The sequence below is a fragment of the Bombyx mandarina genome, chromosome 24 (assembly GCF_030267445.1).
Source record: "Bombyx mandarina strain Sakado chromosome 24, ASM3026744v2".
Lineage (NCBI taxonomy): Eukaryota > Metazoa > Arthropoda > Insecta > Lepidoptera > Bombycidae > Bombyx > Bombyx mandarina.
In genome coordinates, this window is record NC_143230.1 from 8,623,938 (window position 1) to 8,636,918 (window position 12,981).

The following is a 12,981-nucleotide window of genomic DNA, read 5'->3' on the forward strand; positions in this document are numbered from 1 at the left end:
ACGACTTATACATATCGACGTTTGAAAGGCAAACGTGACTAAGCGACAATTACTGCTTTGTACATAAATGATAGGCAATAACCATATTCGATGCGCAAAAAAAATAATTTCTAGGTCTGTTAAAATCATTTCAATCCTACAGCTAGATTCGTTAAAATAGATTTTTTTTAGATATTTCAACTTTAAATTAGTCTACTGTAAAGTTCACGCATTGTCGCTTTTGCCTTTCAAGCGTCGATATAGATCAATTCTCTTGAAATGTCCCTCTCCATTATTGGTACAAAACATCCGAACTTCGAACTTCTGTATCCGTTAATAAATGAAAACACAAAATTATCTAAAAGCATTTATTGCGAATATTATAAAAAAAAACACAGAAATTAGAAACTTGTGCCGAAATAAGATTTTATTAGGTACGCATTTAAAAATATATCCTGTGTATAAATTAAAATTCGAAATTCATTTATGACATTTCAGATTATTTATGTACATAAAAACACAAAGTGCCATGATTTACATGTAGGCAATAAAAATATGAAAAAAGGTTACTTTTGAAGGGAAACTTCTTTATGCGCGTTGAGAGTAAAATTTAGCTCGCGACAGATTCGTTACGGCCAGAGAGAAAAGATACAATTTATTGAAAGTGAAGAAAACCACAATACTACACACCGCAAAAGAAGTTTTACTTCTTTCACGTGCACAAAGTTGCACGCGAACCATTTTTTTTATTAATAAACAAACTACTAATGTCATTGTGCGTGGTAAGCGGTCGGCCATCTTGTCAACCAAAAGTGCCTAATATGGCCTAATATGAGTAGCACACAAATGAAATTTATTCATAGGTTTTGGCGGGAACGCGAGGAGTGAAGTGGTGTGATTTGTTTTATTTTGTCTATTTAGTGTTTCTTCAGGTTTAAATATGTAAAAACGGTGGTTTATTAACTGTTTAGTATCTGTAAAAATGCACAAATATGGAAAAATAGTACAAAGCCGCTGGACGTAACTTCTCGGGATCCTCCAAAAAGTCCACTTAAAAAGTCTCGGTAAATGACCACCATTTTACTGACATTATATCTCATCCCATAACATGTCATCTCATTTCATTTCATGATTGCATTTGACTTGAACACTGAATTTTATTCAAAGAGTCATTTTTTTTAACATTCATATTTATAGTCTTGTGTTTCGAAAATGTTTACTAGTCTTATCTCGTTTACTCATAAGACAAGTAAGTAATGTTCCGTGTCTGGACTAAACATTTCGCGGAAGAGCTGGATCCGGGGAGTCAGAGCCGCGGGTCTCTGACTAGTGTACGTCTGCCGCGTAAAGTGAAAGCCCACTGAGTTTCTCGCTGAATCTCCTCAGCGGGTCGCGTTTCCGATCCGGTGGTAGATTCTGCGAAGCACGGCTCTTGCTAGGGTTCGTGTTAGCAGCACTTCCGGTTTGAGCCCCGTGAGCTCACCTACATGTCAAGGGGAAGCTGATATAGCCTCTCAAGGTTATCAGCATAGGTGGGGAAAAAAGTAAAGTGAAATGTTTCATAGAAATCGCTGATTTTCTTTTAAATGGCAATCGTAACTTGCAACGCTAATGTTGCCAGTGTCGACTTTATAAAAAAAGATCCTTCAATTAATATATGGATAAATGCATAGACATATATACATTCTGCGCTGAAAAATGAAGCAAATTGTAATGAAGTTAATCTAATTGTAATCCAATGAAATATAATGAAATGACGTATTCTTCCAGTAGGATTGTAGGAATTAACTGAGAGTTCAGTGGATTCTTTAGAGGGACTCGAGGAGATACGTCCGACTACTTTAGTTTCCCCCCACTCGTGCACTCTGATATACGCTAAAATTGTTAATAAGCCACCATCATCACAGCTTTAAGCTCGGTGAAATACTAAATCCACAAAATAAAACAGTTCACGCGACTTCACTGCGCGTGTTCCCGCCAAAAAGCCCCTAAATCAGAAATTCGGTAAGCAGCGTATTGGCTCTGCCCCTGGCATTGCTGATGTCCATGGGCGACGGTAACTACTCACCATCAGGTAGGCCGTATGCTCTTCTGCTTACAAGGGCAACAAAAAAAAATGACACTTCGAATTTATCCAAAAACTTTTTTATTATTATTATCATTTTAAACACCGGTTACATTTTAGTTTTGCAGTATTTATATATTTTTAACACCATTTTGTTGGCAATGCTCTTTTTGGCCAAAAGCCTTATTGCCACACCCGATATGGATACATCAAAATTTGATAAAAATTTTTAATATTCTAATCAAATATAGGTACAATGTAAGCATTAAGAATAAAATAAACTAGAACAATAATACTGTTATTAATACAAACATTTATAAATCATGTTGCCTGGAATGTGACTAGTTTAAGTGTTTTAAATTAATATTATGAGAGAATTTCCTCATAAAGTTTGGTATCAAAGCACAAAAAAAAAACAAACAAATCAAAGTGAGATCAATAAATGAAATAAAAAATAAATAAAAACTTTTCTTTTTATATGCCATATCAACAAAATTATTGTTATAATAACTTATAATATTTTATATATTTTATAATGGCGGAAAGTGTACGCGGATTCGAAGGAATTCGAAATAAATTATTTTACCGCCACTTTAGGGTTGGCAAGTTATTGTATCGATACAATTTTTTTTTTAAATAAAATTAATAATATCATAGCTGCTGATATTAGACCTACCAAGAAAAGGAGAATGTATCCAGTTTCAAAGATTAATAATGTTCCGAATTCAAAATTTCAAAAAAAAAAAAAAAACAATAAATATACACAATATTTCTAAATAGTTACGTACAGCGTGAGGCTCTCAAAACTATAGCTTACTCGCTCTCTTGTTGCGTATTTAAACTAGAGTGACAGTGACGAAACTTACATTCAAAATTACTGGTACAATTTTCGACAAATTCCTAGAGAGATACAGGGTGTTGTGAAACCGTACAGGCGGACGAGGCTGATGGCCGGTATCCGCACTGTGGTTGTCTACTGTCGCTGTCTCAAAGCAGTGTGAGGTCGGGGCACGGCGGATGAATGAGGTCGCGCGAGCCGTGAGGTGCCGCGGCTGTTCACCGTTGCGTACGACAGATACCTGTCTGATAGGTCAGGCTGCTCCATCTGTCCGGGGACCAAGGGCCGCATCACTATAAGCCGACTGCTCCAAGCATATCGGATTTTTGTTGTTGTTGCTCATATGGGTAGACGAGCTCACAGCCCACCTGGTGTTAAGTGGTTACTGGAGCTCATAGACATCTACAACGTAAAGGTCGCCACCCATCTTGAGAAATAAATTTTACACTTAGCACCAGGTGAGCTGTAAGCTCGTCCACCCATCCAAGCAATAAAAAAAGAAATTGCTACTCACATATTATTATATCGTCATCTCGCGTTAAAACTGTATAATCTCAAAACATACAAATTTTACAGGAGAATGTTTTAAAGGTTTAATGTGATATTTTGAATACCAATCATCTTTGCAACATTTATTTTTATTTTTTACCAGTTACATTATCTGTCTTTTAAAGTAAGATAAAATTATGTATTAATTTTGTTAATAGTAGTCAAAATATAGGTAAATTAAAAAAAAAACTAAAACTAAACTACGCTCTCTTGACCAGTATTTATGAGAAAAATACTGGCGATACCAAATGTTTACGCATATTAACTCAATTTCGAATATTTTTGGAAATTATACCTACACTTTTAATGCGGAAAGACGATATATTAAGTCAACGAGGGTATAGTAGAATTATTTTGTCCGTGCAGTTTGGGTCATAAAACATAGGCCGGCTAGGGCGGTGAGAATGTTGCGCGGGCGCAACGCCATTATCGATAAAAACAAACCTACCTGCAAATTATAGTAAATATGTCGTACAGAAATGTGATTTTGTGCATTCGCTCTCTGAATTTCATTAGTGACACAATGACTACTCATTTGTTTTGTACCAAAACGGCAGAATTTATTCAAATATTTTGCTTGTTGGCAAAAATATACCAGCACAAGCACGTGTTATTATCAACAATGTGTTAAAATTTTTCAATGAAATGAGAATAAATCCCAAAAAGTTACAAAATGTTAATTTCTGCCTTTCTCGTTAACTTGCTGCGGCGATATGTGGTGTAAGTGTTCGATTAGTGATTTTTTCTTTCATATTTTTATCACTAACCCACAAAATGACAAAACTAAATACACTATCGATAACGCTTATCGACAACAATAATGCGCATCACTATGCCCGTCCATAAAGCCTTGTTCGGACTAGACGAGTATTTTAGTCGAGTACCGAGTAATTTAGTAGCTAAACTACTTGCTACTGCATAGAAATCGTTCTCATTACGGTCCAGTAGAGCACACAAGTGAGTGGTGTTTTGCAAGATGAACACGCTGCAACGCAATAGAGTGAATAAACTGATTAAGCTAATCGTAATGGCTATTTTAGAAGAGGTGGATGAGGAAATTTCTGTGATTAAGAAAAATAAGTTATGGGTACGAAAATGGATCGATAGAAGAGTTAAACTAGGAGCTACTAAATGGCTTCTGAAGGAATTGGCATTGGAAGAGATCCCAAAGAATACTTCGATAGTTTGAGAATGTCCGAAAGTTGTGTGAATTTTCTGTTAACGAAAATACACTCAAATTCAGCGCAAAGATACCCATTTGAGAAGGGCCACTAATGAACTCGACTAATCAACAGGTTCGGACTTGTTTAGTCAGTGAGCCAGTGAGCAAGGACGCGTGGTAGGAGGCGCTACTCGCCCGAAAAAATAGAACAAAACGGATTGACTTGACTAAATTATTTACTAACCTACTCGACTAAATTTTTGGTGCTCAGACACATTTAGCTACTAAATTACTCGGTACTCGACTAAAATACTCGCCTAGTCCGAACAAGGCTTTAGGTTCGTGAGTGGAAGAGAGAGCGAAATACTCGCTTCACCGCTCCGATTTTATTTATGACCCAAACTGCACGGACAAAATAATTCTACTATAGTTTGTTTTATTACTGGTGGTAGGACGCCTTGTGAGTCCGCACGGGTAGGTACCACCACCCTGACTATTTCTGCTGTGAAGTAGTAATGCATTTCGGTTTGAAGGGTGGGGCAGTCGTTGTAACTATACTGAGACCTTAGAACTTACATCTCAAGGTGGGTGGCGCATTTACGTCGTAGATGTCTATGGGCTCCAGTAACCACTTAAGACCAGGTGGGCTGTGAGCTCGTCCACCCATTTAAGCAATAAAAAAACAATTGCTTTTCACATATGTATTAAGTAAACGAGGGTAGTTTGTTAGTCTCACGTGTTTGTTGGTGGCGGCGTGTCGCGGCTGCAATGGACAGCTCATGTTGTTCCCGGTGTAGGCCACGCACCGAACCTGCCACTCGCCGAGCTGCTCGTTCCAGTGCACGTACTTGTCGATCAGGGCCTGAGGAACATCGATAATCAGATTGCAGACTGATATATATATATACCTAGTCAGGTCATAAGTATTGTCACACAGTAAAAACTTTTCTTTTACAATGCTGGCCACAAAAAAGTTTATTGAATTCGAATTTCGAATTGTTCATGAAAATAAAAATGTATACTTGTAGAATTTTACTCATTTTTAAATATGGAGTGGACGCTTAAAGAAGACCGTGTTGCAGTTATTGCGTTGCATCGTGGCGGTTACGCGCCAATTCAAATTTTTAACATACTGAAAAATTTGAATATAACCAAAAGATTCGTTTATCGTACCATCAAACGATACAATGAAGACTCTAGTGTAGATGACAGGTCAAAAAGTGGTCGCCCTCGGTCTGTTAGGACTCCAGCAGTGATAAAAGCTGTGAAGGAGCGAATTCAAAGAAATCCGAAACGTAAGCAGAAACTGTTGGCCCTTCAGATGGGGTTAAGCAGAACCACGGTGAAAAGGCTGTTAAATGAAGACTTAGGGCTTCGGGCATATCGAAGAAAAACAGGACATCGTTTGAATGCTCGTCTAATGGACCTGAGACTGAAGAGATGCCGCGCTTTGTTGAAGCGGTACGCGGAAAAAAAAATCGGGAAATTCTTTTTTCGGATGAAAAAATTTTTACCGTAGAAGAGAGCTACAACAAACAAAATGATAAGGTGTACGCACACAGTAGTGAAGAAGCGAGCAACCGTATTCCGCGTGTCCAACGAGGTCATTTTCCATCCTCGCTCATGGTATGGTAGGGAGTTTCTTATTGGGGCTAAACAGAGGTACATTTTTATGAGAAAGGTGTAAAAACGAATGCAGTTGTGTATCAAAATACAGTCCTGATGAACCTTGTGGAATCTGTTTCTCATACCATGTTCAATAACAGGCACTGCGTATTCCAACAAGATTCGGCGCCAGCTCATAGAGCGAAGAGCACACAAGACTGGCTGGCGGCGCGTGAAATCGACTTCATCCGGCACGAAGACTGGCCCTCCTCCAGTCCAGATTTGAATTCGTTAGATTACAAGATATGGCAACACTTGGAGGAAAAGGCGTACTCAAAGCCTCATCTCAATTTGGAGTCACTCAAGACATCCTTGATTAAGGCAGCCGCCGATATTGACATGGACCTCGTTCGTGCTGCGATAGACGACTGGCCGCGCAGATTGAAGGCCTGTATTCAAAATCACGGCGGTCATTTTGAATAAACTTTAGTGTCATAAGAATCTATGTTTTGTTAAGTTCATTTTGGTATATGAATGGTTACATAATGAATAAACTTGTTTCAATTATTTTACATTAAACATGTGACAGAATTTATGACCTGACTAGGTATATATATATATCCGTAATTCGGACACAATTCGATTAGTCTTAGTTTGACTTCCATGCAATACCGTCTTTACCATAAGGGCACACGGGGCCCGTGCCCAGGGCCCCCATTCTCAGGGGGCCCCGAAAGACCGACAATTTCTCTCACACGTTTATTCTCAAAACATCACATTCGGCACATTACATTTATTTCACAAATCAGTAATCAGAAGGTATTTACAAGGCATATACTATGCCTATAATAGAAGATTTTGCTCAACAGAAATCCCGAAAGAAACCGTTATCGAAACTGTAACCAAAAAACCAGCAGCATTCTAATATCATTAATGACCTATTATATCATACTGTATTTGATTACCTATAATAAATGGTCATACTCAGTAAAAAAATGTTATTATAATTCGCTTTTTTTACTTTCCAAAAGGGGCTCAAATTCTTGTGTGCCCAAGAGCCCCATCCTAGTTTAAGACGTCTCTGCTTCCATGGTGAAGGAATATTATCTATACTGTAGCACTCCGCTTCCAACAGTCAGGAAATAATACACAGATCGCAATAGTTCACTTTAATTCTGTTTTGCTTTATTTTTAACTCCATTAGATATTTTTAACTTTATTTTTAACTCCATCAATTAGATATCTGCTCCCTACTCAATACACTGCTTTCTTTTTTTTTAAGGGATTTTATAACCTGGTAACTAAGACCTTTAAGTCATGTCTTATTTTAATTTATATTACGTTCTTATTTTTATGAAAAATAATGAAATGAAATGAAGATGATTAATTTGAGACATTAATCAACTGGGATGAAATGAGATGAGATGATATGGGATGAAATATAATCTCAGACACTGCTTTCTGTCCCGTTTTTTCAGACTACCGCCTTTTTTATTATGTCACGTCCCCACTACTGCCATTACTCCCACCAACAGTATTGCTATTTGGCAATCCGAAAATTGCCTTAACTGTGACATGTTAAATTTAATTTAATTATTTTACAACAAACCTTAAATTACTAATATTATAAAGCTGAAGAGTTTGTTTGTTTGAAAGCGCTAATCTCAGGAACTACTGAACTTCTGTCGCCCAATTAGAAAAAATCTTTCAGTGTTAGATAGCTCATTTATCGAGGAAGGCTATAGGCTATATAACATCACGCTAAGACCAATACAAGCGGAACACCAATAAATAATGTTTCAAAATCGGAGTTTTTTTCCCTTTTGAGAGCTTCCGCTGCGTGCGCTTCAGAAACGGTTAAAGTTTCGGTAAAATAATGTTTGACAGAGTTGTTCCCCTTTAAAAGATCTAAAAAAAAGTCGGCGACAGCATATGTCTATATGTTAAGGTTGGCTCACTATAACGTTTTTTATGCTAACCAAATTCGTTTTAAAATAAAGCATTATTTGTGAACTATTCCACGCGGACAAAGTTGCGGGCAAAAGCTAGTCGTTTAATAAAAATCAAACCCGCAAAATTATAATATGCATAATTACTGGTGGTAGGACCTCTTGTGAGTCCGCGCGGGTAGGTACCACCACTCCGCCTATTTAAGCAGTAATGCGTGTCGGTTCGAAGGTCGGGGCAGCCGTTGTAACTATACTGTGAGACCTTAGAACTCTTATCTCAAGGTGGGTGGCGGTATTTACGTTGTAGTTGTCTATGGGCTCCGGTAACCACTTAACACCAGGCCGTGAGCTCGTTCACTCTAAGCTATAAAAATACAAATCAACGAACAAACCTGATATTCCTTCGGTATATAAGAGTCCAGCACGAGATCGGCTAGCTGGATCTCCCTCTTCAGGGCCCTTATCGAGTCGAGGATCCCCTCCATCTCCCTCTGCTGCTCGCGCTGCTGGTCAGCGAGCTCGGCCTTAGCCGAGTTGAGGAGTTGGACAGCCCTCTTGAGCTTCCTGGTCTTAGCAGCGTTCTCTTCTTGGAGGCTCGAATAGCGTTCCTCTATATCCAATCGTTCGGCCTGAAATGAATGCAAAAAGTACACGGCTTAAACGTCTAGTGTTAGAGCCGTAAAAAAAAAACTAAGACTTGTTTTTTTTTTAATTTAACATGCAAACGATCTGAACGTTTGGGATGGTATGAGACGATGTGATGAGACGAAATAATAATGAGGTTGGTATGAGAGTTTTAAATATGAATGTGGAAGGCTTTAGAGAAAGAGGTAGACCGTAGAAAAAATGGATGGATTGCGTGAAAAACGATATGTGTAAGAGGGGAGTGAGCGAAGAAATGGTATATGATGGAGGTGTATGGAAAGGAGAAAATGTGTTTTTTTTATTGCTAAGATGGATTGGACGAACTCACAGCCCACCTGGTGTTAAGTGGTTACTGGAGCTCATAGACGTCTACAACGTAAATGCGCCACCCACCTTGAGATATAAGTTCTAAGGTCTCAGTATCGTTAAAACAGCTGCCCCGCCCTTCAAACCGAAACGCATTACTGCTTCACGGCAGAAATAGGCGGGGTGGTGGTACCTACCCGCGCGGACTCACAAGAGGTTCTACCACCAATAATAACACAAATTATATAATTATTTTGCGGGTTTCATTTTTATTACACGATGTTATTCCTTCACCGTGGAAGTCAATCGTGAACATTTGTTGAGTACGTATTTCATTAAAAAAATTTGGTACCCGCCTGCGGGATTCGAACTCCGGTGCATCGCTAGATACGAATGCACCGGACGTCTTATCCTTTAGGCCACGACGACTTCAGAAGAGGAGTGTGGAAGGAGATACCGTGTTGGATTAACCCCAGGTGACTCGGAGAAGGGCAGGGGAATGGTGAATGATGAGGCAAGCTATCTAAGCAAGAAGTACTATTGCGATTAATTGGAATATTAAGCATACACCTGACGGTGAGTGGTCATGGTCGCCCGTTGGCATCAGCAATGATATGACCAAGCAGAAACAGCATCTTGTGTAACTTAAGTGCCACCACCTCACCTCCTTCTTCTGCAAGTCCTCCTTCAGCCTGAGCTCGTTGGCGGCCCTGAGCTCGAGCTCCCGGGCGGCCTGCTCCAGGAGTCTGCGTTGGGTGTCCGCTTTGTCCAGGAGGTTTTCACCGCCCACCAGAACCTTAGACTCGAGACGCTGCAGCTTATCTTTCAACTCTTCCTGTTGTCTTCTGTAACGTTTGGAATGTTCTAGATTAAACTCTTTGTAGTCTATCATGGGTCTGAAGCTAATCCATACTAAGGCATACGCATAGGGACGTCTATAGGTTACTGGTGGTAGTACCTCTTGTGAGTCCGCGCGGGTGGGTACCACCACCCTGCCTATTTCTGCCGTGAAGCAGTAATGCGTTTCGGTTTGAAGGGCGGGGCAGCCGTTGTAACTATACTGAGACCTTAGAACTCATATCTCAAGGTGGATGGCGGCATTTATGTTGTAGATGTCTATGGGCTCCGGTAATCACTTAAGACCAGGTGGGCTGTGAGCTCGGCCACCTATTTAAGCAAAAAAAAAAATGGTTCCGGTACTCATAAAAAATCAATTGAACTGTTTTTTAATTTTTAAATAAACTACTACTAATTGAATAAGAACTGTCTGATGAACTCATCTTTGTTTAATACTTCGCTATTAAATTTTATTGCCTTTTGTTTATTTCACTTTTACACTTTTAAACACAATATTGTAAATTACTCGAGCACAACAATGGCGGAGAATTTTAGGTGCGTGAGAGCAAACGTGGACACAAACGCGCATGCGCACTCATCAGTACCCAGGGAGAAAAAGTTACACTTTCTTCCCGGTACAGCGGGACGAAAACCGAACTTTCGGCGTAGGTAGGAGAAAAAAGAAGAAATCCAAATTTATCTTCTATCCTTGTTACGCACTTAGTCCTTTGTAGTTCAGCTCTCTTCTCCTCCAGAACTTTCCGGGCTTGATGAGTTTTCTCCTTGATCATTTTCTCCTGCGAACAAAACGGGAGACCATTATAATTAATAATTATCGTCTTTTTTTTTTTTATAACAACTAAGAGGCAAACAAGCAAGACGGGTCACCTGATGGTAAGTGATTCACCGCCGCCCACGGTCACCAGCGTTTACGCCAGAGCGTTGCCTACCCTTCAGATAAGAATATGCTCTTTTCTTGAATAACCCAATGTCGCAGTTGTTGGGGAAGACCGCTGATGGCAACGAATTCCAGAGATTTACTGTGCGTAAATAAGCCAGCAATGGAACCGCAACGTTCGTCGATGACGCATCGATGTAAATGGAAATTTAATGACCTTTAATGACCCGACTGCACGGGCGGTTGGCTTGGAACTTGGAAGCATTACCGATTCTGTCGAGATGACTGAATCATTGCCTTTTTTTTTTCCTTCCTAAGCTGATAGCCTTGAGAGGCTATTTCAGCGTAACCTTAACTAGTAGGTGAGCTCACGGGGCTCAAACCGGCGTGATGCTAACACTGACCCTAGCAAGAGCAGTGCTTAGCAGAATCTATCACCGGATCAGAAACGCGACCCACTGAGAAGATCCGGCGAGAAACTCAGTGGGCTGTGTCTGAGGGTTAGTTTACGGGACGGGTTCGACGAGGACGGTGACCGGTGCTTGTGGTACCTAAAAGCACCGTTAATAGATCGCGAGGTTCCGTAATGACGTGTTTTGGGCGACGTCGATCATTGACTAATAGGACTTTTGTAATGCATATTATACGTTCGGTAAATGTAGTTGGCGCGATTCAGATATGGGTTTATAGAAAATAATTCGTTATTGGTGCTTCCTTCATTCGCGGATTAAAATGAAAAATGAACAATTGGTTTTTTTATGATTTTTTTTAAATTTAAATAGAATTATGTATTATAAATTATTCATTAATGTACATTCAGGCAAATACAACAGTTTCCAATTATCTAAGTGAAAAAACGGACGCGCTCATATGAATTTGTTGTTTTGTCCGTCGAAAACTACGAATTTTTTTTTTTTATTTTTTATTTACTAACAATCACGCCACGTTAACCGGTCCCGTGATAAGTTCGTAAAGAACTTGTGTTACAAGTACCAGATAACGAAAATAAATGTAAGATTTTTATTATACACACACATATATTTAATAGACATCCATAACCCATGGAAAATACATTTATATTTATGATACAAATATCTTCCCTTGGCGGGATTCGAACCCGCGACCCCCTTGTGTAGTGACCATGTCACTTACCACACTACACCAGACGGCCGTTCAATAATAAGTTATTTATTTAAATAACGGGTTTTTACTGTTCGATAACGATCTTCTGCATCAAGACTTAGAGTCGAATTTACATCACCCAAACAATCCTGCGACATCATTTAATCGATGTAAAAATGTATTTATGATGCTTTTCAAATATGAATGTGCATGGACCTACGCCATATTGAGACGTCATAGCTGTCAAATCGAAAAATATAAGTAAAGTCAGTATGTAAAAAAAAGTAGGAATTTTAAAATATTAATTTATATGTAATCCGTCTTCGAGTTTGCCGATTCCGCTCATCCCACTGCTTGAGTAATCATCATCATCGTCGCCCATCCATACATTATAGGGCCCGACAGTGACTTTTAAATAGGTGTTTTTTTTTTTATATAATCTAAATTCATCTTTAATTTACCTCGACCAGTACTCAACATTTCAAGTAAATGTGTACGGTTCATTAAAACAAACATATTAATAGTCTTCATAGTTAGGCAAAATAATTTAAAATAAATATTTTTTTTTGCTGTCCCTACTTTTTTATCGAACTTTGACAGATCAAGGTCACTACAACTAAAATGATTTCTCATTCATTAACCAACGGCCGATGTTAAAGGCAATGTAAAAACGCGCTCGTACCTTCTCCTCTCTGCGCATCTTCTTTCGCAGCTTCTTCTCCTCGGGATCGAGAGAGTCCATCTCCGGATCGGACACGCTGTCCTCCGAGAGGTCCTCCTCAGACAAATCATCTTCGGCGCCCCCTTCGATTTCTGTTCAACATCATCCAAAAAAAAACGAATTTTAATAATTATGAAAGTGATTTATGAAGTTTTTCGAAATGCCTCGGTGAGGTCCATGGACATCAGAAAGTGAATGTCAGCCGTTTTGAGATAGAAGGCCATAACATAACGTAGCGTCTGTTCCATTATCGTTCAACTTCTGTTAAGCGTCAGAAAGATATATACATCGAGAGGTGGAATGCT

The 12,981-nt window shown here is 39.1% G+C and overlaps 1 protein-coding gene across 2 annotated transcripts in view; it reads right to left on the reverse strand.

The window, feature by feature from the left end:
- Positions 1-336: 336 nt before the first annotated feature.
- Positions 337-12,981, reverse strand: part of Klp64D (kinesin-like protein 64D) — a 54,754-nt gene continuing 42,109 nt past the window's right edge. For both annotated transcript variants that reach the window (XM_028172484.2, XM_028172485.2), the window contains exons 9-14: positions 12,638-12,768; positions 10,656-10,732; positions 9,763-9,943; positions 8,540-8,776; positions 5,330-5,455; positions 337-3,149 (exon numbers count right to left, since the gene is read on the reverse strand). In XM_028172484.2, the coding sequence (XP_028028285.2) occupies positions 3,018-3,149; positions 5,330-5,455; positions 8,540-8,776; positions 9,763-9,943; positions 10,656-10,732; positions 12,638-12,768 (884 nt within the window). In that variant the 3' untranslated portion in view covers positions 337-3,017. The remainder of the gene's footprint in view (positions 3,150-5,329; positions 5,456-8,539; positions 8,777-9,762; positions 9,944-10,655; positions 10,733-12,637; positions 12,769-12,981) is intronic.